This window comes from Elephas maximus, chromosome 1 (genome assembly GCF_024166365.1).
Source record: "Elephas maximus indicus isolate mEleMax1 chromosome 1, mEleMax1 primary haplotype, whole genome shotgun sequence".
Classification (NCBI taxonomy): domain Eukaryota; kingdom Metazoa; phylum Chordata; class Mammalia; order Proboscidea; family Elephantidae; genus Elephas; species Elephas maximus.
The window spans coordinates 105,562,632-105,577,609 of record NC_064819.1 but is presented as its reverse complement, the minus strand read 5'-3'; the positions used below and the strand labels follow the sequence as shown (position 1 = coordinate 105,577,609).

At 48.0% G+C, this 14,978-nt stretch overlaps 1 protein-coding gene across 1 annotated transcript; it reads left to right on the top strand.

Annotated features, from left to right (window-relative positions):
- The first annotated feature begins 9,038 nt into the window (after positions 1–9,038).
- On the top strand, positions 9,039–13,938 carry TREML1 (triggering receptor expressed on myeloid cells like 1). Its single transcript, XM_049875265.1, has 6 exons — positions 9,039–9,108; positions 9,281–9,613; positions 11,940–12,060; positions 12,424–12,509; positions 12,984–13,036; positions 13,384–13,938. The coding sequence occupies exons 1-6, from the start codon at positions 9,066–9,068 to the stop codon at positions 13,594–13,596; spliced, it is 849 nt and encodes a 282-aa protein (XP_049731222.1). The 5' UTR covers positions 9,039–9,065; the 3' UTR covers positions 13,597–13,938.
- Positions 13,939–14,978: the final 1,040 nt, after the last annotated feature.

Here is a 14,978-nt window from a genome sequence, read left to right as displayed (position 1 = left end):
TTCTAGACTTTCATGTCAACTGGATGGGTTTGGGCTTTATGAAGATCACCTCTCCTGCTAGGGTAGGAGGATTAGTTGGGGTGAGGTCTAGAGCATTTAGGATACCAAGTCCCTCCAGTGCTCACAGGCTCCAGACCAGGCTATCAACTTCTTATTCTTTTCTGTGCGCCTTTCCTGGATCTAATCACTCTAAGTGCTGCCTCCTTCTCTAGAATTCCTCTAGCATCTAGTCTTCCTCTCCACTCCTCCTGTCTTCACCCCTACCATCAGCTTCCCTTGGATTATTGCTGATTTTTCTGCCCCACAACTCCCCAGCCCCTTCCTCCAGGTCCATCCAGCTCCCAGTTGACTCATCGTTTCATCTCCCCACAGCTTTGCTTTCCTCATGCTACTTCCCCTTCAGAGACACGACAAGGGCTTGAGTCACAGAGCACAGTGTATCAGAACTGGAAACTACTGCTCTGTTTTGGGTTGAATCCTGTCCCCCCTCAAAATGTGTGTTGGAATCCTAACCCCTTGTCTTAGTTATCTAATGTTACTATAACAGAAATATCACAAGTGGATGGCTTTACAAACAGAAATTTATTCTCTTATAGTCTAGTAAGCTAGAAGTCCAAATTCAGGGTACCAACTCTAAGGCAAGGCCTTCTCTCTCCGTCGGCTCTGGAGGAAAGTCCTTGTCATCAATCCACCCCTGGTCTAGGAGCTTCTCAGTGCAGGAAGCTAGAGTCCAAAGGACATCCTCCTTTCCTGGTTCTTCATTTTTGGGAGCATGAGGTCCCTCTGTCTCTCTGCTGGCTGCTCTTTTTTATATCTCAAAAGAGACTGGCTCAAGATATAACCTAATCTTGTAGATTGAGTCCTGCCTCATTAACATAACTGCCTCTACTCCTGCCTAATTAACCTCATAGAGGTGGGATTTTCAACACATAGGAAAATCACATCAGATGACAAAATGGTGGACAATCACACAATACTGGGAATCAGGGCCTAGCCAAGTTGACACATATTTTGGGGGACACAATTCATCCCTAACACCCCTATACCTGTGGATATGACCCTATTTGGAAATAGAGTTTTCTTTGTTATGTTAATGAGGCTATATTGGCACAGGGTGTGTCATAACCCTAACCCCTTCTAAGTTATAAACCAAAAAACCAGCTGCCTTTGAAGCAACTCAGACTCATGGTGGCCCCAAGTGTTTCAGAGTACAGCTGCTCCATAGGGTTTTCAGGGCTGTGACCTTTTAAAAGCAGATTGCCAGGCCTTTATTCCAAGGTGCCTCTGGGTGAATTTGAACCGCAAACCTTTCAGTTAGTAGTCAATCACTTAACCTTTTATGCCACCTAGGAAGACAAGCATAAAGTCGGGGAAGATAGCCAAGGAACCAAGGAATGCTGCGATGACAGAAGCTTAATGAGAAAAGGATCTTCTGCCAGAGCTGACAGAGAGCCTCCCCTGCAGCCTCACAAATTATGAGAAAATAAATTTCTATTCATTCAAGCCACCCACTTGTGGCATTTCTGTTATAGCAACACTAGGAAACTAAGACACGGTCCAAACCCCTCATTGTTTAGAAGGGAAACTGAGGCTCAAAGAGGGAAAGGCATTTACCCAAGGTCCCCTGTCGAGTCTAGAAATCCAAATTTCATTTGGCATTCAAGGTGCGCTTCCTTCTAGCTCAGTCTGGCTCATTTGCTCATTTGTTTACTCAATGTGTACTTTTTGAGCATCTACCATGTGGCAGGTACGATTCTGAACACTAAAGACACAGCTGTGAACAAACAAGACAGGCAAAGATTTCTGCCAACACAGAGATCAGGACCTAGTGGCGTGGGGGAGGGAGAGACAGACAATAAACACAACAAATAAGTAAGTCAGATAGTAGTTAGGCAAAAAGTGCTAAGGAAATTTTAAAATAAAGCCAGGCTAGGAGTATGGGGAGGAATACTTAGGTGGCGCAAATCATAAATCACTCAATTGCTAAGCATAAAGTTGGGGGTTTGAACCCACCCAGAGCCACCTTGGAAGACAGCCCTGGCCATCTGCTTCCAAAAGGGCACAGCCTTGAAACCATGGAGCAGTGCTACTCTGAAACACAAGAGGTCACCATGTTGGAATTGACAGCAAGGCAACTAACAACAACGAGGAGTATTGGGAGTGCACAAGGCATGTGGGATGGTGCAGTTTTCAACAGGGTTGTCAGAACAAGCTATTTGAGTGCTTGAAGGAGGCGAGCGAGTGAACCACGAGGATACTGGGGGAAGAGAGTTTGGGGCAGAGGGAACAGCCAGAGCAGCTTATGAAAACTCATCTCCTCAATACACACCCACCACCCTGGGCAAGAGTGATAGGGACACTGGGCTGACTGTAGACTCCTTTCCTCTGAGAACCTGGTCCAGAGCCTGGTGTAAAGTCCTGAGGGTGGGCTGCAGAGAAGAGGAGAATCAAGTAAGCCTCATCCTCGGGCTCTCTGTACTGGGCCTCAGAGCGGGGGAGGTCCAGGAGTCCCTTAGCCACAGCCACACATGGCTGCTTTGCCACCCAGCCTTGGCTTGGGGGCCAGAGTTTTGAATCCTTGAGAAGGAGACCCTAATATAGCCTTCATGCTCCAGCCTCACTACATCATTCCCCTATCCCAGCAGGGCCCTGACCCTGCCTCGCCCAGCCCCCACTTGGGCTTCTTCAGTGGGACTGCCTGGAGCTCCCAGACTTTGATGCAATCTTCTTTCCTTGGCTTCTCTGACTCAGTGGCAACGGAAATTTCCTCACCGGGTCCCTTCGGGTCCCTCAGACTGGAAGTAAAGTCCAGGCACCAAGACTGAGCCGAGCCCGACCTGAGGCCTCGCCACCCACCTCCTCACAGGAACGAATGCCAACAAAATGGGCACAGGAGGCTCCCTGGCACATGCCTGGCCCTAGAATCCACTGCTGCTGTCAGCGCCATCCTTGAACTGAGCTAGCCTCATTTTGGGGATCTTGGGCTTTTCTTGTTCTTGCTCTGCCATCCACTTTTGGGTTCAAATCACCACTGGGAGTTCCTGACTGGGGACATAAAGGGAGACAGAAAAGGAGTCAGATAACTTGGTTTCCAGTTTCAACTCTGCCTCCTATTAAAACACCTTAAGCAAGTTCCTTAATCCCTCTGAGCCTCAGTGTTCTCAGCTGTAACAAACTGTGCTTTACAGAATTTTGTGAGGTTGAAAGAAACAGCATTAGTGAAAGCACCTAACCAGGTGTCTGGAACAGAGTTGTAGTTTGTTGCTCTCAAGTTAATTCCGACTCCTGGTGACCCCATGTGTGTAGAGTAGAACTGCTCCATAGTGTTTTCAAGGCTATGACCTTTCAGAAGCAGATTGCCAGGCCTGTCTTCCAAGGTACTTCTGGGTAGGTTCAAACTGCCAAACTTTTGGCTAGTAGTTGAGCACTTAACCATTTGCACCACCCAGGAACTCCTAAACACTGGATTCCTTTATCTTTAATGCCCAGCAACATGAAACCTCCCTGAGGCCAGGGTCCTCCTGGTCACCTCTGTCCTAGGCCCCCAGCCGTAGGCTGTATCCAGTTTAGGACCCAACATTAAATGTGCAATACAGTTCCCTCTTCACACAACACTCCCAGGTGGCTTGTTAGCATGAAAAGTAAATTCCTGATAGGGAAGTCAAAGAAAGCCTGATATGTATTGGCAGGAAAGATATAAGTACTTTCACATCACCCCCAGTGTGACCCACTCATCCGGCTCTGTTCAGGTCTTTCCTGGTTTTAGTGACCTTGGCAGCAGTGTATCTCTGGGAAAAATAGACGTATGGCAATTAGTTTTAAATTGCTGAAGGATCTCTCACAGCTGGTGATGGAAACGATGATCAGTAGAAACTGCTCATTTGTGCACACCCCCCCCCCCAACCCGTCTCTCAAGCAGCGCCCAGGGCACACACCCACCTACCATACCTTAGATATGCCTCTGCCTTGGGCACCTTTGGGCGACCTTTGGGACCTGAAAATCCCAAATCCTGGGAAACCCTTCAGTTGCAGGCAAACTGGGACAGTTGGTCACCCTATTAACCACTTCTACTGCCCTCAGCCTAACACACTAGTGGCCTTTTCAGGCTCCTGCTCCCATTATCCATTCTCAACATCCTCGGAGAGGGAAGGAAAAGAAAAAAGTGGGAGAGGGAGGACAGTTTTCTCAGCCCATTTTCTAGGTCTTAGAGTCCCTGGGTGATGCAAATGGTTAACATGCTCAGCTGCTAACTTAAAGTTTAGAGGTTTGAGTCCGCCTAGAGGCACCTCGGAAGAAAGCCCTGGTGATCGCCTTCTGAAAAGTTAGCCATTGGAAACCCTATGTGTTACTGGGTGGAAATCCCAGGTTCTGCTCAGTGTGACTGGTCCCAGCCCAAAAAGGAGAGGCTGAGGTGGGAGACTGGAAAGGTGCCTTTATTTAGTTGCTCAAAGAAAGGAACATTTGGGGCTGCTGCCACCAAGACTGGGTGAGAGGAAATGTTACCTCATCCAGGGTGAGAGGAAATGTTACTTTTATGGGGTTTACAAGCAGGAAGTTCATACAAGTTACAACAGCAACACTCTTACACTGCACAGGCACAATATAACTTCATGCATTGCCTGTTCAGAAAATGGCAGTTAAACTCCACCCAGAGGCAGGGGAGTTACTATGTGTGAGGTACTTAATGAGCTCAAAGGTTATCCAAAACGTCAACATGGTGCCTAAACTGGTTTCTGCCGATTTCCTCTAGTTTTGGGCAGCAGTTAAGGAAAGGAAAGCCAAGATGTTAATGTGAAGCTACGGGGCATACCAAACAAGCTGCTTGAGGCAGTGGAATTTTCTGCAGCCTGGGACCTCTGTCTTACATGGAGCACAGGGTCACCACGGGTCGAAGTCAACTTAATGGCAACTGTAACTGTTTCTAAGTCCCAACCTCTTTGTCAGGCAATTTGCCCTTCCATCCATCCACACTCTCCCTGCTCACTAACTACTGGTACTCCCCCTGCTGCCCGAGGCCAGCCTCTTTGGGATGGTTGTGGCTCTCTTTTCCAAGGCCCCTTTCTGCAGACAGCTCCTCCTTAGCACCCCACCCTGGCCATCTTCTCAGGCCCTCTGTACAGTATCGCTGTGCGCTGCTGACACAGTGCCACACTTTCTGCTCTTCCCTTTGCCCAAGCAGGTCTGTCTGGTCGCACAGCTGCACTTACTTCCTTACATCAATAACCCAGAGGGAGCCTTGGCTGTCCACAGGCATAGATCTCACGACATATGTCAGCATTTCAATGACACTACCAGTCATTAAATTCCCCCTAACAACATAGTAAATGGTTACTGGAAAATGTAAATGTCCCTTTTGTACTTCTCTGGAAATGTCTGAATAAACACGGTGTAGAGCACATGGGCAGGGCACCAGACTCACCCATTGACTGAGGGACCTGCCTCTGCCTGCCAGGCTCACAGTGACCATCAAATATGGGCTCCAAAGGTGGTAAATTAGAGTGTGTAATTTTTTTTTTTTTACTAGTTGCCATCAAATCAAATTGACTCTGATTCATGGTGACCCCCTGTTTGTCAGAGTAGTATTATGCTCCTTAGGTTTACTGGTGGCTGGTTTTTCAGAAGTAGATAACCAAATCTTTCTCCTGAGGCACCTCTGGGTGGACTCAAACTGCCAAACTTTCTGTTAATAGCTGAGATCATTAACCATTTGTATCACCCAGGGACGTCAATGTGTAATGTACTTCTGGTTAAATCCCAGAATGCCAAGGTCTCCTAGATCTTCAACCCAACTTATAATTGAGAAACACACACTTCTGGCTCCACAAGGCAGAATGCCCACATGCATTTATCTTCTCTCCCTCTGCAGCAAAATTCCAGACCCTCATCTTCCCAGTCTCCATGCCGTTGGAGCGCAGGTATGCGGCCAGCTGGCCCAGTCAAATGCACCCCCAACACTGTGACTCCGGAGCCAGGCACACAAAGAAGGGCAGCTTCCTCTGACGGCTGTGGTTTCGCTGTGCAGGAGTGGTGGCAACAGTGTCCTCATTGGGCTGGCGCAGTTTTGGCCCTGGTTCTGCAGGGTCCATTTGTCCCTTCTTATTTTCCAGACCTGGATCTCTTGCCGCCCCAGGGATTTTGTGCCATGTCCAAAATCCTTACCATAGATTAATTGTCTGGGTTGGCAACAAGTGCTCTAACTGATAAACAGAGTCATCATTTGGAGATTTTAAATTAAAGATCGCCCCACTCCCCCATCCTACTCCAGGAATTAGGGAATTATCCATGTTGTCCTGCCTACTCTGTAGCTCTCCATCTACTGGGTCCGTGGCATTCACTGCTTCAGGCTGAGGGCAGACAGAGCCTTGGTCTTGGCTACACATTGGAATCCTTAGATGAGGAGGGGACTTTAAAAGGTGCTAATTTTTTTTAATGCCTGGGCGCTACCCTGCAGAGATTCTAATTGAATAGGTCTGGGGTGTTGCCTGGGTCTTGTGGGTTTTTTTAAAAGCCCCCCCACCCCGCAACTTGATTCTAATATGCTGCCAAGGCTAAGAACTACTGCCCTAGAGTAATGAGACCATAGCTCAAGAAGAGAAGCATTATAGAAAAATGACCAAAAATGGACAGTCACTGAAAAAGAACTATAAATAGCTCTAAAATACATGCAAATATATTCGTTCCCCCCCAGAATAAGATAAAGATAAAACTGCACTGAAGTACTATTTTTTGTCCACTGAATGCGCAGATATTAAAGTTTGATAATGCACCATGCTGGCAAGAGTGTGGGGAAATGCTTTGTTAAACCAAAAAAAAAAAAAACCAAACCCGTCGCTGATGAGTTGATTCAGACTCATACCAACCCTATAGGACAGAGTAAAACTGCCCCCATAGGGTTTCCAAGGAGCCACTGGTGGATTCAAACTGGTGATTCTTTGGTTAGCAGCCAAGCTCTTAAACGCTGCGAATTATAGACATTCCATACATTCTGCCCCTCCTAGGAATTTGTCTTGCAGATATACTCAGACATGACTAAAATGGTATATGGACATGGCTAATCATTGCAGCCTCATTTGTAACAGAAAAAGATTGGAAACTACCTCAGTATTCATCAATAGGGGGTTGATAAAATTAACTGTGGTATATTCACAGAATAGAATACACTGCCATCATATAAAACAAAAAGAACAAGGAAGAAGATAGTTCTTTATGGACTGAGAGAAAACATTCTCTATGTTATGTAGTTACATGAAAAAAGCAAGATGCAGAACTGTGTATATAATGATATATGCTACCATTGTGTAAAAAAAAATAAGGGGAAATATATTTTTCACCTTTAGTTGTTGCCTCAGTTATCTAGTGCTGCTATAACAGAAATACCACAAGTAGGTGGCTTTAACCAACAGGAATTAATTTTCTCACAGTTTAGGAGGCTAGACATTCGAATTCAGGGTGTCGGCTCTAGGGGAAGGCTTTGCCTCTGTGTTGGCCCTGGGGAAGGGTCCTTGTCTCTTCAGCTTGTTTCCTGGTTCCTTGGAAATGGCCGTGTGGCTTGGCATCTATCTTCCCCCATCTCTGCTCTGCTTAATCTGTTCCTTTTATACCTTGTAAGAGATTGACTCAAGCCACACCCTGCACTAATCTTGTCTCATTAACATAATAAAAGACAAAGCATTCCCAAATGAGATTATAGCCACAAGTATAGAGGTTAGGATTTACAACACGTATTTTGGGGAACACAATTCAATTCCCAACAGGTGTAGAAAATATCAGGAAAAATAAACCAGGGAGCAGTAGACCTTGGTTACATCTGGGTAGAGGAGATAGGTGGCTGAAGAATAGTAGTTGGAGGAGGTGGGGCACTTCACTGTGATTATTTTTTTATGCTTTTTGAATTTTTTATCATAGGAACATATTACTAATATAAGTCATAGGATAGGGGAGTGAGGAGGAAGGATAGATATAAAGGTACTTTCATTCCACAGAGGAAAGTAATGCAAACTCTTTCTGGGGTGCAGGGCAGGGCCTGGAGAAAGAAAAAGAGGGAGAAGAGAGAAGTAGGCAAGTGCTGATCCTTACTGCTCCCAGGTTTGAAGCTCAGGAAGGGATGTTGGGTTGGAAATCTTTCCAGAGAGATTTGGCAATCTAAAGACAGAAAGAATTTAAGCCAATCATTTTGCCCTGTGCTTATCAGCCATTGCCACCATAGAGTAGAAATGGCAGCATGGTTTATTAGTCAGAAAATTGATATGACCCTACCCCAACCCCAGCCCTGCTCCCAGGCATGAGACTGGAGACCCCTCTAGGAGAAATTTGCCAACTCAGAAGAAAAGGTGGGATTGAAAGGGTCTAAAGACTGTCCGAAGTCCCTGGGGGGTGCAAATGGTTAACTTGCTTGGCTGCACCTCGGAAGAATGGACTGGCAACCTAATTCCAGAAAAATCAGCCATTGAAAACCCTATGGAGCACAGTTCTTCTCTGATACACATTGATACAACTGGTTGGTAAAGAGCGTCCAGCACAATAAACAAAAGACCTAGCCCAGGGCCCAGTATTCAGGTGGAACATCCTGTTCAGTGGTTGTAATGCAGAGAGAAAGAAAAGCTTCTGAAAGCTTGGGGTGGGGGAAGTCACTCATCAAATATTTAAAATCAGAATGGCCTTGGGCCACAGGGAGGGCGCTTTATCTTCCTCCTTCACAGCTTTGCATCTCAGAGTCTATATTTGGAAGGCCCTGAAGATCATCTTCCCTCTTCCTCTATTGCCCCCCAATTGCTACCATCCTCCTCCCACCTCCTCCTTTGGCTGGGCCCCAGCCCCCCAGGCTTCCAGGCTTTTCTTGGGCCTTCTTTCCCTGCCTTGCCAGCCCTGCCCCCAGGGTCAGTTCCTGAGCACCGAGTGGACTAGGGTTTGAAAGGCACTTGTTATCCCCACCCATGGAGGTGCCCACCAGTCCATGGTCACTGAGAGCCCCATGTGACTGACTGTGGCAGATGCTTTCTGCCCTCAGAGGAGTGCCGCGTCACTCCCCAGGCAAGTGCCAGAGCTGACATCTCCTTGTGTAGCCATGGGCCACAACTTGCTCCTGCTGCTGCTCCTGACACCAGCAGGTAAGTTTCAGAAGGAGCTACTCCTCTGGGCCCCGTATACTCAGCCCCTGCCCAGGAATAACTGGCATCATTGTGCATACCACATGTACTTCGATAAGGCCCAGAAGGTGGGTCTCTAGGTCCCAGTGCCCTCGCCTCCTGCCAGGCATCTCCAACCTCTTTCTTTCCCTAGGTCAGGGCTTGGTGGGCAGCCTCCCCGAGGTGCTGCAGGTGCCCGTGGGGGACTCCATTCAGGTGCATTGCCACTATGGACTCCAGGATGTCAAGGCTCGGAAGGTGTGGTGCCGGTTCCTGCTGGACAGCTGCCAGCCCCTGGTGTCCTCACCCGTGGATCGCAGAGCCCCGGGAGACAGGCGCACGTTTCTCACTGACCTTGGTGGAGGCCTGTTTCAGGTGGAAATGATCTCCCTGCGTGAGGAGGATGCAGGGGAGTACGGCTGCATGGTGGAGGGAGCCGCAGGATCCCAGACAGTGTACCGCATGGCTCTGGAAGTGATCCCTCCAGGTGAGTTACCTGCTAGTTATCCCTTCTTTTGCCTGGGCTCTTGGGCCTCTAGTGGGGGCCCCTGGGAGGCAAGGACCCCTGAGAGGAAACATTGGGAGAAGACATCTTTTCCCCAGCGCTGCAGGGAACGGAAACCATGCTGGTTGGGAAGCCAGTGATAAATCAGCCAAACAGCACCCTGTCCACCTCCCACAAAAGCTGGTTTCCCCACAGGAAACACAGCCTCCTTCCCTACCCCATGGCCTCAGCACTTCTTCCAGCATTTTCAACATACTTGATGCGATCAGCTTTTTACTTAGAGATGCTTTAAACAAAAGTTTAATTTCAGCACATAAACTGGAATTAATTTTTGATAGCTTCCAGTTTTTTATTCCTGCACTGGGTTTGGTGGCTTAAGTTACTAAATTCATATCCTATTTAATTTTATAAATCTTCACTTAGCATCTAGTATGTGCCTCACCCGTAGGCTAGGTAGACTCAATGCGTGAACTGTTTTATCTCATTCAGTTTTAAAAATGGAAACAGTGTCACCAACATTTAAGCCAATGTTCTCAATCCTATTTTCAGTACAGGAAACATTTTGTTCTTACAGGTTTTATTCTCACAGACTAGAACTTCCTAGTGTCTACGCCTTTATCAAAAGAAAATTTTAAAGTATTAGGAAAAAAAAAAAACTTTTGGAAAAATTGAAGGATTCTGTAAATGGTGTTTGGAGGGAAAATGGCCAGCTACCAGAGGCTGCTATATTGTCTTCTATTCATTTGTAGGTCTTTTTTTGCACAAGTAATTTATGCCCGATCCCCAAATAATGAAAGTAAGATACTTACATTTTCTTGCTTTTTTCTCTTTCCATTAAATAAGAGGGTTATACTAAGTTGTCATTAGAATCCTTTTTGAGTCCATGATTAGTATTACATATCATAAATATACTCCTGCTAATCCTAAACCACCCTTTATCCTCATTCCTTGACACACTGGGATCTAGTAATTCTGGTAATTCCTTGTTCCTTGATATTCTGGTGTCTCGTAAGTCAGGTAACTTAAAAGGCAAATTTGTCAGGATGTGATACACTAGAAAAAGGTGACAGGTACCTGTAGCACCCCACCGACTGCAATGGGGTAGGAGCTAGAGAACCCACCCGGCTGTAGAGGATGGGTGTTCGGGCAGGCAGGTGGAGCGTGGCATCCGGGGAGAAGGTAGGGGTGGCTCAGGCAAGCACTGTCTTCAGAGAGGCCCATCGTACGCAGCCCACTAGGCAGCAGGGTGTGCAGCAAGAAGTGGGCCATGGCATCTCCAGTTCCTGGTGTCGCATGGGTTGGGAGCAGGAATAGTGAATCTCTCAAGAACAAGGCAAGGCCCCCATACCAGAGGGCCTGGAAGGACCAGTCAGGTTTCCAAGACAGAACCTCAGGTCCAGTGAGACAAGCCCTGTCACAAAATCAAGTATCAGAATCTGAGCAAACCTCTCAACAAGAGTCAACTGGTGCTGCATCCTATTACGGCTGACCTAAAAAATCAAACTTGTTGCCATCGAGTCGATTCTGACTCATAGCGACCCTATAGGACAGAGTAGAACTGCCCCGTAGGGTTTCCAAGGCTGTAATGTTTACAGAAGCAGACTGCCACGTCATTCTCTTGCAGAGTGGCTGGTGGGTTCAGCTGTGGACCTCTTGATTAGCAGCCAAGCACTTAACCACTGCACCACCAGGGCTCCTCTCCTTACATCCTGAAGGCAGAGCTCAGATGGGGCTCAGCCAGCTTGTGGGTGGGGTCACACGGTTGCAGGTCACGCAGTAATAAAAGGACTAACAGGCTGTGCTGAGGCCTCTTTTGAGACCGATGAAAGACAGCAGCAAGGTCACCACTGAGGATTAGGGTAGGAGAACCCTATTCTGTGGTGGGGAGGGGAGGTGGACAGAGATTACCCAGAGTGTTTTCTACATAGTCTGAACAGCCTGGTAAGACAGAGGAGTACAGAGCGAAGCAGGTGAAAGAAACGCGGGACGCCACTGATTATAGAGGGGAAGGGGGGTATATTCACAACCTGGTATGTTAACTGAAAGGCGGGTGGTCCAAACCCATCAGCGCTCTGCGGGAGAAAGACCTAGAAATCTGCTTCTGTAAAGATTACAGCCCAGCAAACCCTATGGGGCAGTTACTCTGTGCTATAGGGCAGCTATCACCTAACAACAATGGACACGAAGAGCCAGTGCTGTTCCCTGACCCCCAGGAACATTCCAAGCTTCTCCTTCCTCAGATCCACATCCTCAGTCCCTCAGACCTCAACACTGGCATGTGCTCATTAAATACTTCCTTCTGATTCAGCTCCTAGCCTGAAAGAAGAGAAAGCAGAGGAAACCTACGAGATTGGCAGTCCCTTTGGTGAGCTCTCCTCAGATCCCGTGGGCAGTGCCAGCCCTCTGGAACCCAGCCCAGATGAGAAGAGGTACTGACAAGAACTGGATTTGGGTGGCCAGGAGAAGGATGGTGGGGAAGATATGACTTGCTTAGAGCCCCAGACAAAATCAAAAGGGGGTACCTTATCATTCCTTCCACGCTGGGGAACCTCTGATCAGGCAGACCTCTCTATCCCAGTTTAGTGATGGGTAGGTCTTCAGCCAGTGTACCCTGAGAATGCACGCTTCTTCTGCCCTGGCTGAGTCTGCCCTCCTCATTTCATTCCAAAAATCTTCTTTCTCCCAACTGTGGCTTGTGGAGAATGTGAACCCTCTGCCACTGCTCTAGGGCTCCTGGCAAGCAGCCCCTGCAGGCTTCAGGGCTAAGCCAGCTGTCCCTTTCTGTCTCTCAGCATTCCATTGATCTGGGGCTCTGTGCTCTTGCTGGCCTTGCTGGTTGCGGCAGTGGTGCTGTTTGTTGTGATGGCCAAAAGGAAAGGTAGGTAGCTATCTATCCCAGCCTGGTCCCACTGGTCTTGTTATCAACCAGCTCTGCAGACTAGGCCAGGAGTCTAGGTCTGCTCCCCCTACAAATGGGGTTATCAGACTTTAGTAAGGTGCCCATACCCCAGGGTTCACATGGCTGAAGAATGGAAGGGAGGGAGGAGATTTGGTGGGAAAAGGCCTGGGGAAAGAAAAGAATTGGAAAGGGTGGGGCAGTAGGATTGGAGATGGGGAACAGGGCTTAGGGAGGCAGGTTGAAGGGAATTGTGGAAGCCATGTAAGTGGGTGAGGAAAGTTAGGGTAGTCTGCGGGGCTGGAGAGACTGAAAGGGTAAAGGTTTGGTGGTGGCCATGGTGGAAGAAGGTCAGGCTGGACTAGGAACGAGGCTCCAGAGGCTGTGAAGAGAGTGGGGGCTGGGCTGTGAGTCAGCACAGGAACCAGATGGTGCTGCTGTCCTCTGTCCTGCCAGGGAACAGGCTTGCAGCTTGTGGCGAATCCCAGAGTAACAGAGTTCCAGCCATGGTAAGGACACTGCCGGCCCCCAACACCATATTCCCCAGACCTTCCGTCTGTGATGTTCACTAGGAGGCCCCAGGACGATGGGGTAGAAAAAGTCAGGGTCTAAACCCTCTTCCTAAATGCTGTAGATTGGGCACCAACGGTTTCCCTTGGTATCCCATCTTCCCAGATGTGGGGAGAAACTCAGTGCTTGAAAATCTTCAAAAGGAACCTGGTGAAGCTCTCTTACTCATGGATACACTGAGGATTTGAGAGAGACAGAGCCACTTTGGTCCCAGGCTATGCACCAAAGGGAACTGAGGCACAGGGAGGCATCATCTCTTTTCCTGATTTGCCTGCTTTTATTACAGGACCCCTCCTCGGTGGGTCACCACAACAATGATTCTGGACCGGCTGATTTGCCATCGGATGTACCATATGTTAGGCTCGACTCACCACCCTCCTTTGACAATACCACTTACACCAGCCTACCTCTTGATCCCCTATCAGGGAAACCCCCACTTTCACCTCCATCACCCCCTCTGCCTCCTAAGGCCCCAATCTCCTCCAAGCCTGTGACATAAGCCACAGTCATCTTCCCTGGAGGCGACAAAGGTGGAGAGGCCTCCTGTGAACCAGCCCAGGATCCACCTACTAGCCAGACTCCACCCAGCTAAGCTGCTCACCACACTGTATTCTCACAGAGGTCATCCCCAGGGGTTCAATGTATCCACCCACCCAGCTCACACGCTATACCCTACGATATCAGAGCAACTAGGGGTTTTAGGATGTAATCAGATGCCTTGACTTTAGTGACCAGGAAAGTGATGCTCAGATATGAATGGGGTGTCTGTCTCGGGGGAACCCACCATGATGGTTCCTCTACCATTATAGCACTGGGCTAAATAAACCCTAAATGATGATGATGTGTGACTTCATGGTGATTGACAGGGGAGGAAAGGGCTTGAGTGTGACCAATCATAGCCTGTGAAAAGACTCTGGCCCAGAGTTTGTGTGGCATAATTGCCCCTTGTCCTGCCAGTGGGGATTCAAGAGGCACCAAGAAGACTTTCTCAAATGTATTACCTGCCTCTCTCATGATGCCTAAAAGTACAAAATCATTTGTTTAAGTATAGAAAGTTCTTCTGCTTTCTGCTTGACACCTTGTAAACAAGTGACACCTTATGATTAGAGGGGTGGTGTAATGATTAAAGGAAACCCAGAACAGATACAGTGTGAGAGATGAGGCTGAAAAGAAAGAGAAATAAGGGCAGAAACTGAAAGAGAAGACAGGAGATAAAAGACCTTTGCAGGAGTCAAGTTTTACTAGAGCTGGTGCTCTCTTAACTGGGTGGTGATGTGGCAGCACAGTTCCTTTTGGCCTGAACTCTGGAAAAGCCCATGGAATAAAGGCATGTAGGGTTGGGGACCAAGTGGTGGTGGTATGGTATAAGTGTGGCTATGGACAAGTGTGAAGGAAAGCTCATCTAGGCTGGCGGTAGGAAGGCCTTTAAGGTTCCTTCCAGAATTTCTTCTGAAACTGTTCAATTTGAAGATATTTCCCCATATCAGGATGAGACTTTAATGGAGGGGATGAGGTGTTCAGGAATCTAGTCTTGTTACAGTCATGGCACCTAACAACAACACAAATTACCAGAAACACACACAAAACCAAGGCAAGAAAATGTAGGCACCTGGTAAGATGGCTGACCACCTCGAAGGATGGTGCCGTATCGGGGACTCAGACTGGGCATTCAGCAGTGGCTGCAGCCAAGACGGCCTTGGTGAGTGGAAGTCCATGTTGCTGAACCCATGCATAACCTCCATCCCTGCCACCATGGCCACTTTGTCCATGAGCCCACTGAGCAACGACGGGAGTGGCTGGAGAGAGGATGATTGGTTTCCCCAGAATTCGTCATCCTACCTACTTGATTTTTAAAATCCTCCTCTGCTGAGGTCACCCTTT

Coding starts and splice junctions, on each gene's coding strand:
- TREML1 (XM_049875265.1), top strand. CDS start 9,066: ATGGGCCACAACTTGCTCCTGCTGCTGCTCCTGACACCAGCAG. Junction 9,109..9,280: donor GCTGCTCCTGACACCAGCAG/GTAAGTTTCAGA, acceptor TTCTTTCCCTAG/GTCAGGGCTTGGTGGGCAGC. Junction 9,614..11,939: donor TCTGGAAGTGATCCCTCCAG/GTGAGTTACCTG, acceptor CTTCTGATTCAG/CTCCTAGCCTGAAAGAAGAG.